Consider the following 18,697-nt stretch of genomic DNA (forward strand, 5'->3'; position numbering starts at 1 on the left):
AGTTTATATCTGATCAAATGAAAAACATTTGTTAGTCTTATGAGTTAATTTAGATGGAATGACTATGTAGTCTGATGAACTTTTGCCTCTCCTGATCATGAGGTATCTCTCTTTCCAGAAATCCCACCTTTTCTCTTCTGCCTAGCTAATGGTCACTTAGCTCTTTATTTAGCCAATCAAAAGGTATATTAGACAGAGACCCATATTTACAGTTTAAATAAATATTCCACAACTGTTATGAGTGTTTCCCCACCACCACTGGTCTTGTCCCACCACCGCGCCAGCCCCAAATAACACACAGAGATGCTGTATTAGATATAAAGCTGTTGGCCTGTTACTTGTTTCTTATTGGCTAACTCTGTCTTAAATATTAACCCATTTCTTTTAATCTAAGTAATTTCACGTGGTCTCATCTTACCGGAGAGAGGTGCTGGCATTCTCTCAAGTCTCTACATGCTGACTCACTCCCTACTTCTTCCTGGAATCCTCCTTGTCTCCTAGTCCCACCTATCTTGCTTTCCTATTGACTAATAGTGCTTTATTCATTAACCAATAAAAGAAACATCAACAGAAAAAAATTTAAGTAGAGAACAAAAAACAAACAAACAAAAAAAATTTGAGACTTTGAGACCAGTTGGACTTTGTAACATTTTCTTGATCATAAAGAAAAAAATATTATAGAATTGGGCACCATGGTGGAATAAAAATAGTTTAGAGTCCACAGCACCTCAGTCTTATAATGTGGTGAGTTGCTTTTATGAGCAAAGAGATTGAAGTGACCAACAGCTATTTCCTGCTTGGTACACTTTTCTAGTTGCCTTATTTGAGTATAACATGGCAGCCTTCGCTCTGGAGTTGGCTTATGGGTGGCTGTTGTGATTCACTGTTGCTGTGCTGCTTGCCTGTAGCCTGTAGTCTTAGGTTAGGTTACAACCTACTTGCCCAGCCACCACATTGTATATGGAAGTTCATTTGGGTAAAAAACTATTGAAGTATGGATATTGGTTTAGGCTAGGTAATTATTTCAGCAAAATATGGGCACTAATGCTATTAATAAGATGCACATTTTCTTAAATATCTTGAAAAGGTAATTTCAGAACCTGAGAGAGAATATTGCCAAAGAACAGAGCAGGTAATGGTGCAATTTCCAGAGTATAACAAAGTACACTCTTGTAGTAGTAAACATTAATAGGCTAATCATGAGTACTAATAAATGTACTTTACAAAAGGCATTACTTAAATAAAATTAACCAAAAAATTGTTAAAAGGATGATGAAAATGTGCCATTTATTTTCATGGAAAATAAAAGATAACTGTAATAGAGCATCATACAAAGTAGAATTAATACAAGTTATTAAACTAGACCAGAGGGCTTGTGTTTGTGTGTCAAAGGCAGGACTGCTCCATTCCCATGTTTAGAAAGGTGTTAGTGATGCACGAAGAGGTCATAGTTGGCAGGTATTTTTACTGAGGCTAGTATTTTTCTCTGTTAGACTGAGGTGTATGAACCACACAATTTTTTCTGTTTTCTACCATGTCGAGACAACATATTAAATCTTTCCTTTTGTAAATCAGTTACAAAATTCAGTAGACCATAAACAAACCTTTATTTCTAAAACTTGACATATCAAAGAAGACATTGTTTGCAACAATGGAAATTCAATTTCAATTAAAACTGCTACATTGACTTCACCAAAATTAAAGGGTTTTGCTCTTTAAAAGACTCCAATAAACGACAACAAAAGGACAAACTGGAGAATGGGAGAAAATATTTTTATTTCTACATTTCAATGAATTTGTGTCTAAAATATGAAAGACCATAATATAACTCAATAAGAAGACAAATGACCCAATCAAAAATAGGCAAAGAATCGAATAGACACCTCAAAGAAGATGTACCAATGTCCAATAAATACATTGAAAGAGGCTGAACATCTCATTAAAGAGATGCAAACTAAAACAAAAAGGAGATGTCACTCTTCTTTACATAGAATGGATAAAATAATGAAGTTAAGTGAACAATATGAAGTCTTAAAAAAGATGTGATACAGTTAGAGCTCTTATTTGTTGTTAGAAAACATGAAAAATAGTGTTACTATTTTGGAAGATTGCCAGTTAATTAAACAATTAAACATACTGGTACAATTAAACATACTATGTACTTAATGAAGAGAAATAAAAGTCGTTGAAGACAAGAATTTAATATACAAATGCAGACAGCAACTTTCTTCATAAATATTTCAAACATCAATAATTCAAATGCTACTTATCCAATGCAAAGATAGACAAGAGCTAACAACATGGGATGTTGCTGAGCAATTAGAGGGATTCGGTTATTGATAATTCTCAACAAATGGATACTTGACAGTCCTGTGGAGGAAAGTCTCTATGAATGCTTTCTGACCACTGAGCTCTGGTGGAATACCATAGAGGATGCTGAGGCCTCTTTTAATTTTACAGATTAACTGAATTCATTTCCAAGCAAAGGTCATGTCTCTCTCTCTCTCTCATTTTTTTTCAGAAAATTTCATTTTCTAAGTTTCAAAGTTTTCTCATGCTGCACTGGCTTTGGTTGTGCCACTTGGGGGGATTTTAGACTTGGGTGGTAATTTTAGTCATGGCACTCATGAAACATTTTCTAGAACAGATGATATCCTCGGCCACAAGACAAGTCTCAATAAATTTAAAAGGATGAAAATTATGCTGAGTATGTTCTTTGAGCCACATTATCATAAATTAGAAATAAATGACAAAATAAATATGTGAAACACTCAAATGTTTGAAAATTAAACAACAGACTCTTGAAAATAATTTATGGATCAAGGTCCATAAAACAAAGTAAATAAGAATATTTTGAACTGATTTAAAGCAAGTAATATTCCATACCAAAATTTATTCGATTCAGGTAAAGTAGTGAATAGAGAAAAATTTAAAGCTTGAAGCACCTGTGCCCAAAGATGGCATTCTTAAGCCAGCACCCTCAACCTCACCCTAACAACAGATAAAAAGTAAAGCAAGCATAGTAGAGAGGAGGGTTAGATGCAGGGAAACAGAAAAATCAGTGCAACCCAAGTGACTATTTAGAAATATTGTCAAAATCGGCTAAAGCTGGACTAAATGAGGAAATAAAAGGGGAAAGACACCAATGGGCACAGCTGCGAATGAAAGAATAGAGAACACCATTGTGGACTGATGTAATGTGATACTGATAGAAAAGAAAAACATCACTTGGTTATGTCAAAAGAGGCAGAGGTCACCATTTATAATTTTCCACAGATAGCATGTTTTTCTTTAATTGTTTTTTACATATTAAAAATTCTATGGACATGCATTCATAATCATGGAGACTATTTCATAGTGTGTGCTCTGGCCACATTCCTTCCACATATTCTCCCTTTCCGTTCACTTCACCCCATGCTAGTCTCCTTCATTCCTTCAGACAAAATTCCTTTAAACTTCCATGTCAATACACATGCATGCACACACACACAATTCTATGTCTGTAAGTCAAGGATTCTGAAATGAGACAAATACAAATTTGTCATGATGAGTCTGACTTATTTCACTTATATGACAATGTCCAATTGTATACATTCTTTAGCAAACAACATTTCATTGTTCTTCATAAATGAACACACCTCCATTGTATGTACCACATTTCTTTCTTCATCTTTCTGTTGACATACACTTAGGCTTATTCTGTAGCTCTGTAACTTGCCTATTGTAGACAGTGCTGCCCTAACCATTGACATGCACTTAGTTCTATGGTATGTTGTCTTAGAATCCTGGTATATACCCAGAAGTAAAGCTGGGCCATATGATAGTTCTTTATATAGTCTGCATATTACTCTTCTATCAGATACATGCTAGCAAAAATGTTCCCCCATTCTGTAGGTTGTCTCTTCCCTAAGCCTTTTAATTTCACACAGTCATGTTTGTCAGCTTTTGCTTTTATTTCCTGCCCAGATGGAGTCTTCTTGATCAAGTCCTTGACTGGGCCTATACCTTGAAGTGTTCTTCCCTATGTTTTCCTCATAGCAGTGTCAGAGTTTCCAGTCTTACAGTAAGGTCTTCAATCCATTTAGCTGATTTTTATAGCTAACGAGAGCCAGGAATCTGGTTTTATTATTTTTGTTCTACTCATGGACATCCAGTTTTTGCAGAACCATTTGTTGAAGTTGTCTTTTTCTTTCTGATATATTTGTCCAAAGTAGGTTTTTGGAGCTGTTTATTTCAGGGTCCTCTATCTTGTTGCCCTGGTATGTGTCCCTGATTTGTTAGGGTTGCTCAGTGGTGTTACTAGGAATAAGGCATTGTGGGTATTTGCTTGGCATTGCACTCTTTGCTCAGGGTTGCTTTGGCTATCTGGGGTTTTCTTAGGCTTGTCTTTCCTATGTGTGTGAATAATCTCATTGGAAATGTGGAGGCTGTATTGAATCTGTAGGTGACTTGTGTAAACGTAGCCATTTTCAGGGTATTCTGTCCACTTGTCAGAATGTAAGGGCTTTCTGATCTCTCCTTGCATCTCATCCCTCACCATTTTAAAATTTTCATTGTAGATGTCTTTCGCTTTGGTTAGATTTACTCCGCATTATTTTATTTATTTTCAAAGCTGCTGTGATAATGTTTTCCTAACTTCTTTCTTGGCAAGCACATTTTGGGGAGATAGAAAATTACTGGTTTTTATTTGTTGGTGTTCGATCCTGATGCTTTGCTGAAAGTGTGTATCTGGAGGTGTCTTTATGGCCTTTTATGTGTAGTACCATATCGTCTTCCTTTCTGTCTTATTGTTCCAAGATTTCTAGCATTTGTTGAATAATAGTGGAAAAGGGGGACACCATTGTTTCATTCCTGATTTAATCAGAGATACTTTAAGCTTTTACCCATTTAATATAATATTACTTATATGTTTATTATATATAGCCTTCATTATCATTAGAAGCATGTCTTTTATTATTAATTTCTTCGGGAGTTCCATTATGAAGAGATGTGTGATGATTTTTGGGATCTATTGAGATCTTTTTCTTTGAGTCCTTTTATGTGATATATTATATTTACTAATTTATGGATGTTGAACCATCTTTAGGATCAAATCCAGTGTGATCATTGTGAATGATATTTTAATATGATAATTTGATATTTGCAAGTGTTTTATTGAGAATTTTTGCATTGTTATTCATCAGGAATTAACCTTTAATTTTCTTTGAAAGTGTGTGTGTGTGTGTGTGTGTGTGTGTGCATGTATGTGTGTTTGTGTGTGCATGTGTCCTTATCTGGTTTGGGTAACAAGGTAAATGTCAGCTTATCAAAATATACAGCAGAGCTTGGAGGTGGTGGTGCACACCTTTAATCCTAGCATTCAGGAGGCGCAGAGGCAGGCAGATCTCTGTAAGTTTGAAATCAGCCTGGTTTACAAGTAGTTCCAGGACAGCCTCCAAAGCCACAGAGAAACCCTGTCTCATATATATATATATATGAGACCTGAAAGTCCCAGGGATAAGGTAATCTTGGGAACCATTATTATTATTATCCTTTTTTAATGTCACCCTCCAAACTTTGTTATTTCTTTTTCCTCCTCCTCTTCTTCCCCACCCACTGAGTTCAGTTCAGTTAGTGCTGCCCATAGATTCATGGGTGTAAGGCTATCCACTGAAGTATGGTAAACCTACCAGAGACCACACTCATAAAGAAAACTGATTCTCCCTTCCCTGTCAGTTGGTCCTTAGCTGGAGGTTGGGGCTCATATGCCCCTCCACCATCCAGGCTGGATTGTTGATTGGTGTGGTCTTGTGCAGGCAGCCACACTGCTGTAAGTTCATTGATGCAGCAGCCCTGCTGTGTTCAGAAGACAGTCTTCCTGTACTTCTCCCTGATTTATGGCCTGTACAGTCTTTCTACCCTCTTTCTACAATGTTACCTGAGCTTTGTAGACAAGGTATGTGATATAGATGTCCCATGTATAGGTGAGCCATCCACTAACACGTGTTTTCTGAGTTTTGACCAGTTGTAAGTCTATTAATTACAGTCCACTATACAAAGATGCTTCTCTGATGAGGACTGAAAGTTGTACTTTATGGCTATAGAAATATATATTTAGAAGGTAATAGTAGTAGACTCACCTTTGGGTCTTGGAACTCTCCACCTTTGTGTTCTTGATCAGATTAACAGTAACAGTTATGAGTTTCCTCCTGTGCAGTGGATCAGAAGGCACTACCCCCATAATATTCATGCTACTGTTGAGTCCATGGACATATCTCACAAAGCCAGTCATTATTACAACTCATTCAGAGTTCACAGCTACGTAAGACTGTGGAACCGTCATTTTAAAAGACATAAAAAGAGGTGACCATCAAATGTGGGCAGTTAAGGATGACAGGTAGCATTTAGAGTGTTGCTATTGGAAAACAGACCATTCCTTAGACCATCTCTGTTCTGCACTCCAGTTTACAACTTCACCAAACATACCAGCCAACGTGCCTGTTTAAGAGTCTGTGCTCTTCTTACCTTCTGTCCACCATGCTTCTGAGCTGAGTGAATTCACATGGAGTCCTGTGTAATGCATGCCTTTGGAATCCTCTGCTTTTCTGCATTCCCTGTCTCCATGGCCTGTTTTCATAAGCAGCTCTTGCCAAGCCTGGTTTGCTGGGTAGGGCTTATTCACACTTTTGAATACTAATAGCGATGACACAAGCAGGATGTTGTTCTGGTTGTGTCTTGTTGAAGGCATGGTTTCTATTACATATCATTTGCCAAGTACAATCAGATTTCTGAGATAAGAAAGCACCATTTATATAAGTACTAAGAGATTCCATGTGTGATGGAATCCTTACAGCTAGGTTTCTTCACACATCAATCAAGTGATTCTTACATTGGGAATTTGAGTAAATGTTAAACAAAATGTTAAAATATGTATGGCAAGACATGATAGATTAGGAGTCTCCTATTCAAGATTATCAGTTATTTTAAAAAGTGTGTGGCTGATATATATTAAATTCTACAAGGGAATAAAGCAGTAGGTTCAGTGCATGAAAAGCTGTGTTTGGATGTCTTCTATAGCCTCCCTCCCTTTTCTGTTTGCCTGTGGTGATTTAGTTTTCCTGAAAAGATGTTTCTTATAGAAACAAGAAGAGTACAGGGCATCCCTCTCTATTAGGAGACTGCACTAGAAAGCAGAAAAGGGGTATAAACTAAAATATAAAAGTATTTAGCTTGTTGAAGAAAAGCTGTCTGTATCCACAGTGAGATACATGAATGAAAGCAGAAACAAACTTTAAAAGATTTGCTTCATGCTGTTTCTTTCATTTTGAAGAACTTTTCTTCTGGTTTACAAAAATAGTTACTTATATTTTAAAAAAAGGAAGCATGCCCTTCATGGAAATCCTGCAATCCCACTGCATGGACTTCAGGCAGCTCATGGCTCCAGTATCATCTTCTGTCCTCCCTACTTTCCTAATCTTTTTCTGCTCTGTTAAATATCTTCTTCACAGTCCATTCCTTTTATTTATTTATTTTAACAGTCATTGGATATATGCTATTGATTTTACAGCTAGAAATCATTCTGGTTTACTGTGCTTAAAATTTTTCAGAAAACCAATCCTGTTGACTAGCTGGCTGAATATTTAATACATTAATGTTTATATTATGCTTTGCATTTTTTCTTTTTTTTAGTTTAGGTGAAAATTTCTGTTATGACCAATGTTCTTTGTCAGCTTGATGAAATCTAAAATTACCTTGAAAATGGGCCTTGGAACAAGCCTGAGAAAAATTGCTGTGATTGCATTAACTGAGCTGGAAATTGCCGTCCACTGTGGGTGGCATCATCCTATAAGGGATGTTGAACTGAGCTGAGCACTAGCATGCATGCATCTCTCTTTGTTCCCTGATTGTCAACTCAGTGACCAGCTGCTCAGGCTTCTGCTGCCTTAACCCCCACATTCCTGAAGCTCCCCAGTGCAAGTAAAGAAACAAACATGGTTATCATAGATACATACAGATGGAATTAATTAATGGTAATTGTTTTTTCATTCAGGACTTTCGTTTTTTACTCCTTATTTAGCTAGGTGTATAAATAATTTTTTATCCAGATTTCTGCCACTTGTTTATCTTTTTTAATATGCATGGATATCTGTACATTTTCTGTGTGTGTGTCTGTGTGTGTGTGTGTGTGCACGGAAGTACACACAAACATACACACACACATATATCTAGGCTTGAGGTTGATGTCAGAAGCCATCCTCAGTGGCTCTACTACCTTTTTCATTGAGGCAGGCTCTTTAAATCAAACTGGAGCTTGCTAGTCTTGCTAACCAGCTTCCTCTGGTGATCTCTTATCTCTGTATTCAATGGCTGTAATCACAGATGGGCTACTACATCCACCCAACATTTATTTGAGTTCTGAGGATACAAACTCTGGTCTTTATACTTGTGGGACAAGCACTTCAACCACTGAGCCATCTCCCAAGCCCTACTTCCTGGTATTTGTGTCTATCTGTTAACCTATGTTTTTATATATCTTTGTACATGTCTGAAAGTAGTTGAAAGGTAATTTCTTTTCATGTCTTTAAATGTTTATTAAATATAATAAAATATATTTCAAGTATACTTCATATAATTTTGTAATTGTACAACTTAGATTATGCATGTCAGATTGCTTATGATGTAATGGCACACAGCACTTTATTGGAGAAAGACCAGTTACTTTTTGTGACTGTAGTTGATGAGAAATGCTATGTATTCATCTGTTGTACATTCTTCCTTTCTTCTAGAACCCTAGTCTTATTTAGGGATTCATCCAGTTAAAGACTCTTATAGGAAGTGGTGAATATTTAATGCAGTTCCAAGTAATGAGATGCAAACTGGGCATTTAAGTTGCTATTGATAGGAGCTTAAGCTTGCAGAAGGTCAAGGAAGAAAGTGTCTATTTTGGTTTCCAGTTTTGAAGGTGCAGTCCATCATGGTGGGGAAGGTGTGGCGGCAGGAGAATAAATCAGTTGGTCACATTGTATACTCAGAAAGCAGAGAGAGATTAATGATGGGGCTTGGCTTGCGTTCTTCCTTTTTTGTTGTTTATTTAATCTGGGACCCCAGCCTGTGAAATGATTTCACCCACATTGAGGGCGGGTCTTCTCAGTTAATTCCCTTATAATTCCCTTACAGACATGCCCAGAAGTGTGTCTTTTAGGTGATTCCAAATCCAGTGACATAGACAGTGAAGACAGAGCAGAGGCCCTGGCTTAAACAGGCCTCTGAGTTGATTCATCCCCTCTTCCCTCATCTCCTTTTCTTTGCCCTCTGCCCCTGCCCCCTTCCCAGATGTCCAGAACTAGGGAGATCATTTTGCAACTACTAGGGCAAGGTTGAAGCACAGCAGCTGTGACCCTGACAGCGTTGACCTTCTGTAGCGGTAGTCACTTACTCTTGAACTTTCTTACATTGGGAAACAATTAAGGCCCATGGTATACTCTTGAAGCCCTGCGCCCTGCGTACCTGGGTTTTCTCTAAGTGCAGCAAGGAGTAAGCCAGGGACTCCTTCCAGGAAGATCCCAGTGCTGTTTCTCAGTTTCTGGCTCTTGCTTCTGTGCACACTGAACACAGAAATGCGTGCAGTCCTGCTCCTGTTTCTGACTGAGACACCAGACTGTACTCTTGGTTTTCCTTGAAGCCAGAGTTGCACAATCAAGGAGTTTTTGCATCCCTTTGTTTTTGTTTGAAGTGGAATGGAATTTGGAATGATGACTTGTGGTGAAGCAGAGTGCTTTGTAGTTATGACAACTGAGAGCCCTAGTTTTAGATAAGCTTTATAAGAAATTGCTTTCTATACTACTAACGTTGTAGAGGAAAGATGGAGTGGGGTTTGGCATTCTCGGTCAGTGTTATTCTAAAGTAAAATATATTTCACTTTTACTTATTAGCTATTGTTACTTGCTTTGGTTTTTCTTAACATTTATATTTTAAAAGTCTTTCTGTATGTTTTAATTGTTTTCTATTCTGATTACAGACAACAGTGCTTAAGTACATAAAATATTAGTTATGAAGTGCTATTTTATAACTACATAGTTTCAATTTTAAAATGTATTAATTTTAATATTCTGTACAGAAGTAATAAGAGGCAAGAATCTGTATTGTATGTCTAAAAATCTACTAAGTTAGGCAGGTCTGCCATGCCAAGTTTGTCCTCTATTTCCTGACCTTTACTTTTGCTTTTTTTTTTGTTTGTTTGTTTTTTGTTTGTTTGTTTGTTTTTTAGGATTGATCAGCTCTGCCATCCCAGTTTGCCCTGTCTCTTTCCTTTACTTTTATTTACTCTGACCCATTCGTAAGAAAACTTTGTCTCTAAATGTTATGATTTCATTATTTTGTAAATCCACAAAAGTCACCGTCATATATGTTTATGGTGTATCATACCATATCTTGCTGTCACATGGATGGCTCAGACAGGAGCTGGCATCTTTATCACCTCCCTTCCCTGTGCTAAGTAAGATGCTTGATGATCTTGAGGTCCGTGTCATTGACTGCAGCCCTTCCTGCTGCAGCAGATCTCTAGAAGTAACTCCTTTCGCCTCGCTGAATCTTTATTGTGGGCACCATGTCCTGTTTCTTTCTCATTTCTGTGTTGTCTGGTAACTGCCACTGTCCTACCTATTCCATGAATTTGACTTTGTCAGATTCTACACATAAGTGAAACAGTGAATCTTCCTGCACTCATTTATTTCCTTTAGCAGGCACCCCCTCCCATGTGGTTGTAAATGGCAGGTGCCTTTCTTTTCAGAGGTTGAACAGGATTCTGTTTTGCTTGTACACAGCTCTGTATGTGTGTCTGGGAATATTTGGAGACCTCTTATTTTGGCTACTGTGAATGACACTACAATAAGCATGGGGGTGCAAATATCTCTTCAACATATCAATTTCTGTTGCTATGGATATATACAGTAATTGGATTGCCAGATGAACTGATAGCTCTGCTTTTAGTTGTTTAGAAAGCTCCGTAGTGTCCTCTACAATTGCTGTGCTAATTTGCATTCCCACCAACAGTCTCAGAAATTCCTTTTATTTTGCTTTCTTCTCAGCACCGTCTTTATCTTTTAAGTAATAATCATTCTGATGGGTACAAGATGCTAATTATGATTTTAATTTGTATTTACCTAGTGGTCGGTGATATTGAATAATCTTTTCATGAATCAGTTTGCCATTAGGATGTTTGAGCCTTTAGTGGTTTTAAATGTCTGGGTTGCCTTGCTGTGTTCTGATGCCGACCCTTTATGAAATATGCTCCATCCACTGTCTAGTGATCTCCTCACTGAATTGTCACAGTAGCTGTAAAGAAACTTTAGCTCTCATGTCTATTGTTGCTTGTTAACTGTTCGTTTTGTTGCTGTACCAAGAAATCTTTGCTAAGATGAATGCCAAGAAGCTTTGCCAGTATATTTGCACCTTTAGTTTTACAGTGTCAGGTGTTTAAATCCCTCACCTTTTTTGAGGTTTGTGTATATTGTGTGAAAGAATCCAGATCCACCCTCTTCAAGTAGACAATTTTCAAATACCATTTTTGAAGAAATTTCCATTTGTGAGATCTAGGCATGCATGTAGAAAATCAACTGACTAGGGATTCATGTTCATTTCTAGCTCATTCCAGTGGTCAGAGTGTCTGATTTTATGCCAGTGTCATGCTGTTTTGATTACTGTAGCTTCAAGATATATCTTGATGTCAGGTAGTATGATGACTTCAGCTTTGTTCTTTTTGCTCAAGATTGCTTATGCTGCCAGGTTTCTTTTATGGTCCTTTGCATTTTAGGCTTGTTGTATCCAGCTCTGTGAAAAAATGATACATTAATTTGATAGGGGCTCTACTGAATCTGTGGATTACTTTGGTTTGTGTGAACATTTAAAAAGTATTAGTTATTTTAACCAAAGAGACCAGGATATCTTCATACTGAATTATTTTAATTGGCTTCTTTTATCAGCATTTTATAGTTCTAACATATACATTCTTTAACTGTTTGCTTAAAGTTGTATCGGATCATTTGATTTTGTTAGCACGATAAGTGGAATTATTTTCTTAAATTCTGTTGTTGGTGACATGTAACAACACTGCTGGCATTAGATTGCTTCTCTGTACTTCGCAACTTCATTGAATTCATTTGTTAGTTCTGACAGCTTTTAGTGACATCTTCAGGGTTTTCTGTTTGTAAGATCAGCGATGATTTCATTTGCCTTAGCAAGCCCTTGCTCTCACTAGGCCTTCCAAAACTGGAGAAAATGGTGAAAGTGGATACCCTTTCTAATGCCTTCTCTTAGAGGAAGAACTTTCAGCTTTTCACAATTGAATATCATGCTGATTTATGCTTATTAATCTAATTATTAGGTTGCAGCACATTCTTTCTCTGTCTAATTTGTCAAGAGTTTCTAGTGATGAAAAAAAAAGCTGACTTTTAGGAGATATTAGTGGTGGCACACTCCCATAGTCCTGGCAATGGGAAGTTGGGGACCTCAGATTCCAGGCCCACCTAGGTGAAATATGGAAAAACCACATCTTCAAAGAAAAAAAGAAAGTGAATTGTGAATTTTGTCTAATGCTTTTCCTAGAACTTGTGTGGTGATTACATAGATATTTTCTCTTTATTTCATTAATGTAGTATACTTTATTATTGTTATAACATTAGAACACAGATATTTGCCAATTTTAATTCCCTTCTTGGAATTACTAAAATGTACTAAAATAAATTGACATATGTTTCATTATTTTATCAACCTTACTTCATCACTGATTGTTGAGGTGTTTAAGATCTGGAATTTAATGGATGGGAAAACTTTAAGGTTTGAAATACATTTTTTTTTTAAATTTGTTTGTGAACTTTCCAGATGGAAAAAGTAGAAGCAGACCTGACTAGATCCAAGTCTCTTCGTGAGAAGCAGTCCAAGGAGTTCCTGTGGCAGCTAGAAGATGTCAAGCAAAGATATGAACAGCAGGTCAGCTTTCAGTTTGCAGGATACCAGTTCATTCTTAATAGGAATATACTCCTCTCTTAACCATCTCCCCTTATCACAGAAACCTCTAAAATAAAAATATGACCACTAATATATGAAATATTTAAAATAATATATTTTAATAAAACCCAGACACAAGAGTTTTGATATTCTCCTGAAGCCTATTCTGATGGTTTGTTATTCTGAATATTTACTTGAAAGCTTGATAGTGATTCCTGATTCCCTCTAGCCCTAGGATGACTTGCTCATTCATTTACAAGGTAGTACTGGGTACCTACATGTGCCAGCCTCTGCTGACAACACTGGGCATTGACAAGGAGGCAGGTCACTTTGCTGATAAGTTGGTAGATAGCCAACACATGAGTAAGAGTTGAATTGATTCTGAAAAGTGAGTCGAGAGGAGAAAAAGAACATGTCCATAGGCTTTGCCCATTGCAGGGCCAGAGTCTGGTTATCCGTATGAACAGATGGGTGATCAGGAAAGCCTGAGTCTCTGCTGAGAGGCATCTGGAACACTGAGGGCACAGCATCCTAGTCAGACTGAAGCAAGTTACAAGACTCCAAGAAGAGAGTAAGCTGAGAGGAACAAAACATGGTAAAACCAGGATAGGCAAAATGCAGGAGCAGATTCCAAGCTCTGGGAGCAGGAAAATAGACCTAAACTATGATGGAAGGATTTAAAATTTTAAAAGTCAAACGTTCTTCTCTTTTTAAAAGTCTGCCAGAATATTTAACTACTATTAATTTTTTTTTTATTTATCTAATTGGCTTGTCCTTAACATCTGGAAAAGCATTAATTGGATTTGTAGCACTGGTTAATAAATTTATTTCTAAAGATATTTAAATCTTTTAAATCATAAAATAAGAATAATTTTAAATTATACTTTAAGCTCCATTAAGCAGGTACTATATCAAAACTAATTAATCCCTTATGATCATTGGATTTTATTTCCTCTACTAATTGTTAGCAATTAGTGCTTTACTTGAATTCAGTAAAAAAGCAAGCCTGATCTAGTATGTGTCCTGAGGGTTGTTGTTTTAATCTTAATATATTAGTGAAAATAATTGCCTGAGTTACTTCCATAGGGATGGAGTAATCGCATATAGTAAAATAAAAAAGAAAAAAAGAAAAAGAAAAAAGAGTGAATTGGTCTTTTTTTGTTTAAAATCTGACTTTGTTCTGAACAGGTAACTCATGCCCACCCTGTAAGATCTAACCTGTGCTCAAGGCTTTTATCAGACATTGCATCTTTTTAGCCTGCATTATTTTTTTTATTGTTTTTTCTCTAGAATTTAGTACATCATTTTGGACCCTAAGTCTGTTCTTTATTGAAAAATTGTCTCATTACTTTATATTACTAATCCTAGTTGTAAAATGATCGGCTCAAAGTCCCTAGCTAAATTGTGTATTAGAGTAGTAAGAACAGTAAAATAAGTGGACTCCATCAAATAGAAGAGAGGAGGAGGAAAACCTCCCCTATGAAGTATTTATGCATGTATATAAAAGGTATGTGTGAGTGTAGACTATTTGGAGTAACAGAAAGTTGCAAATAAAATAAATATCTGATGCAATACAATGTCAAACATGCAGAATTATAAGCTATATTGATAAGAGGAATAAATTACATTTTAGAACACATTGTAGATTATCTCAGTCGCATAAAATTAGAGGTTATGTATCAATACCATGGAGTTAGATATATAAATTAATTTTTGAAAGGTTACACATTTCTATGCTGTGAACAGAGATTTGCAGGTTAGGAGTGTAATAAATGCAGACTTTGATATCATGTCCTGGGTATCCCATTTTACTTGAAATTAACAAATCAACATGTGTGTTGCATGAACACTTAAAACATTTAACTATCAATGCCAAGAAAATATAGAACATTTATATTATATTACATTTTAGATGATAAATATATATATTAATAAAATAGAAAATAAATTCAAATCACACACACACACACACACACACAGTAGAAATAAGTATGAAATCTTGAAAAAAGAAGATAAAGCATTAGTGGATGTTTTCAAAAGTGCCAAAATCTGGGTATTTTCTAACTGTGAGATTCAGTGCAAAGGAGTAAATTCTTTTCTTTTTTTATTTAAATTTGAAACAAAGTTGTTTTACATGTCAATCCTAGTTCCTTTACCCTCCCATCCTCCCCTACCACCCCCACCAAACCCCAGCCCATCCTCTTTCTGCTCCCCAGTAAGGGTGAGGCCTTCCATGGGGATTCTTCAAAGTCTGCCATATCATTTGGGGCAGGGCCTAGGCCCTCTCCATGTGTCTAGGCTGAGAGAGTATCCCTCATGTGGGGTGGTCTCCCAAAGTCCATTCATATACTAGGGATAAATACTGATCCATTACTAGAGGCCCCATAGACTGCCCAGTCCTCCTAACTAGCACACACATTCAGGGAGTCTTGGTTGGTCCTATGCTGGTTTCCCAGCTATCAGACTGGGGTACATGAAATCCCCTTTGTTCAGGTCAGCTGATTCTGTAGGTTTCTCCTTGCTTTCACTCTTTGCTTATCACTCCTCTCTCTCTCTCTGTAACTGGATCCCAGGAGTTCAGCAAGTGTTTAGCTGTGGGATTCTGCTTCTGCTTCCATCAACTACTGGATGAAGGTTCTGGGATGATATTTAAGGTAGTCATCAGTCTCTTTATCTGGGAAGGGCATTTATGAGCGTCTCCACTATTGTTTAGATTGTTAGTTGGGGTCATTCTTGTAGATCTCTGGGCATTTCCCTAGTGCCAGATTTCTCCTTAAACCTATAATGGTTCCTTCTATTATGGTATCTCTTTTCTTGTTTTCTTCTATTCTTTCCCTGTCTCATCTTCCTTTTTTAAAGGAGTTATTTTTAAAATCAAACTTTTAAAAGAAAAGTTGCATATTAAAAAATAGCTTAGCCAATTTCTGATTATTATCTAAAAGTCATTTGGAGGCATACCAACTTAATAATGTGTATTTCTAATGGAATATGCTTGGCCTACTGAGCAATGAAGGATATTTTCCATAACTCTAATGCTATAAGAGAGCCTGCTTGGAAAAATAGCACTGCAAATGGAGTATAGAATATTATATTAAGAAATGGAACCTGGGATTAAAGAGTGATGGAAATATGTAGGGGATGGGGATATGCAACATACATTTGAGGAGAATATTTTTCAATGTGATAACATTAAAAACTTTGAAATATTTTCTTAGCAGACACTTTCATTGGTTAGAACAATATTTTCCAGAAGCCAGTCCACAGATTCCAGGTTTTATAATGTGGAAGCTTATCTTGAGAAATGATAGCATGTTAGTGACTGAACATGAACAAGACTAACCCAACTAAACCAAGTTGATATCCCTCTTTGAGCCAGGTATCTCTGTGGGTACTTAGGGAAAGGGGAGTGGAAATAGCCTGTCTGCTTTCTCAGTGAAGTGACAGCTTACAGAGCCATTTTTATTTAAATGGATTGTGTCAAACTGAACTGAGACAGGTAAGTGACTACTAAAAGTAGTCACTAATGGTTATTTAGAATCAAGCTTCCTGAAGTTAGGAATTTAGACAGGGAGTTAATACATAGGATAAAACCCCTGAATTTTTGAATAGGCTGAAATTATGTAGATTTTACTGGAATTAAACATAAATGGCTGTGCTTTGGTTTAGAATATCAGCTGCAAAATTTGAGGGTAAGCCAGGGTAAAGATGACAGAAAGAATTAGACCAGGGAAACACAGTGATCAGGACCATAAGACAGTAGACCGGGACGTTTATGACCCCAGTCTACCTACATCTTATGTAAAAATTCTGGTCATATTTATGTAAGACACTGACAAACTTGACCACACAGTGTAGCAATGTATGGAATTATGTCAGAGGGAATATTTAAAGTAATAGGTTATCTCACTAAGAAAAGATGAAACTAAAGAGAATTGAGTATCTTCTTCCATTTCTGCTGTAGGACCTCCCTTGGGCCGAGCACTGCTCTCTCCTTGTTCTGTCTTCATGGTCATCTGGGTGTCTATCTTCACAGTGCTCTGGTGAGGCAGGCATCTCTTTCATCTCCTCCTTCTAGGTATAGAGCGCAAGGCGTGTCTGGTTCTGTCACCAGCTGTAGCTCCATGCTGAGCAGGTGAGAGACCAACACTGGAACTTGAGCTGTTGTCATCAACTGCACTCTAAACATTGCTGTGGAGTCCTGGAGCAGAAGTGAGACCCAGATGCAGTTGGAATTGTTCCAAGGTGGCTCTCTGTTGGAGAACTGTGCAGTGTATATGGATACGTCTGTGAGACAGTATGTTTCCCAGTGTTGAGCCCGTTCAAGTATCTGTTGGGAGGATTTGGGGTATGTTGTGCATTTTGGGCTATTCCCTTGTGAAGGTTCCTGCCACACTTAATATCCTGTGATTTTCTACTCATCTGGTCTCAGCGTCTCCATGAGAGATGTACACTTGCCTTGTGCTCTTTCTCATACAACAATTGCATCTACTTTTTCAGTTGCCATTCATATCAAAGTATCACATGCTTTTTACTGTTTTGTCTTCCTTTTCTCCAGAGGTAAACATTTAGATCCTGAGATTTTAGCATCTCTGCCAGCCCATTCTTCTCTCACTGGGGCAGAGTACCCCCTCCCTGCATGCAGTGGTTGTGGGAGGTTCCTTATCTTCTTCCTGGAGTGTTGGATTCATAAAATTATTTTAATAGAAAGCATGTGGCTTCACTATTGAGGTAATATTCATATATAAGACAAACATAGACTTGCCTGCTTTATAAAATTCAAAGTTCTCACAAATTTTGACATGAAATTGGACATTTGAAAGAAGCTTTCAGTTTGCAGTCTGCTTAGGGCTGTGGCCTCAGACCAGGGAGGGGGCACAAGTCATTTGCACAGCTGGAAGATGCTTTGGTGGCAAAGTTTCAAAAGTACTTCCCCTGTCAGGCCTTACGTTTTTATAATGAAGGAACTGACATTCAGAGGCAGTGAGAGACTGTGCCTCAGTTTCCTTCTCTGGGCTTGGTTTTGTAGCCCATCCCATGTAGAAAGCATCATTCTGGGAGGTGTAATGATGTTAGAAATGCAAAGAACAAATGTCTTAGGCTAAATGCTGGCACAGAGTGTACAGATGTGGAAGAGAAACTTCAAACACATGGGATAAATATTCACAAATATCCTGTAAAGCCCAAGCTTCCATCAGGATTTCCTGTTTCTTTCCTGTATGAGCCATTGGAACAGAAAGACAATTCTAATTGTCCTTTCACAGACTTCATTCATGTTGGAAACAAACAGCCAGCGAGGCATGCTAGGATTTCCTGAACCATGGAAATGTGGTTTTTGACAATTCTTTCTTATCTCTCTTTAATCTTCTATTTTATATCTTCCCTTTGCACTACAAAGCCTTTAAAGAGAAATGCTTTTCAGATAAACAAGTGGTCACAACTTTCAGAAAGAATAAAGTGTTTATTGTCAGCGGCTGTCAAAACAAACATGGGGGCCATCCTCTAACAAGGCCATGACTTGAAACAAAGCGTCTTGGCAACAAACACAGTGGCACACACAACTGGTCATTCTGCAAGATACACAAATGGGAAGTTTTCAGTTAAAACCAGTTGGGACATTGAAGGAGACTGTTTATTTTACACTGAATAGAAGACAGGAGGGAGAGCTGGGGGGGGGGGGTGGTTCATTTATTCAGTGGCCTGGGTCATAGAAAGT

At 37.2% G+C, this 18,697-nt stretch overlaps 1 protein-coding gene across 1 annotated transcript in view; it reads left to right on the forward strand.

Moving 5' to 3' along the window:
* The window catches only part of Cep112 (centrosomal protein 112), a 382,234-nt gene that overhangs the window by 150,777 nt on the left and 212,760 nt on the right, over positions 1-18,697 (forward strand). The window contains exon 20 of the mRNA XM_051182944.1: positions 12,859-12,966. Within this exon, the coding sequence (XP_051038901.1) occupies positions 12,859-12,966 (108 nt within the window). The remainder of the gene's footprint in view (positions 1-12,858; positions 12,967-18,697) is intronic.

This window comes from Phodopus roborovskii, unplaced genomic scaffold (assembly GCF_943737965.1).
Source record: "Phodopus roborovskii unplaced genomic scaffold, PHOROB, whole genome shotgun sequence".
In the NCBI taxonomy this organism is placed as follows: Eukaryota; Metazoa; Chordata; class Mammalia; order Rodentia; family Cricetidae; genus Phodopus; species Phodopus roborovskii.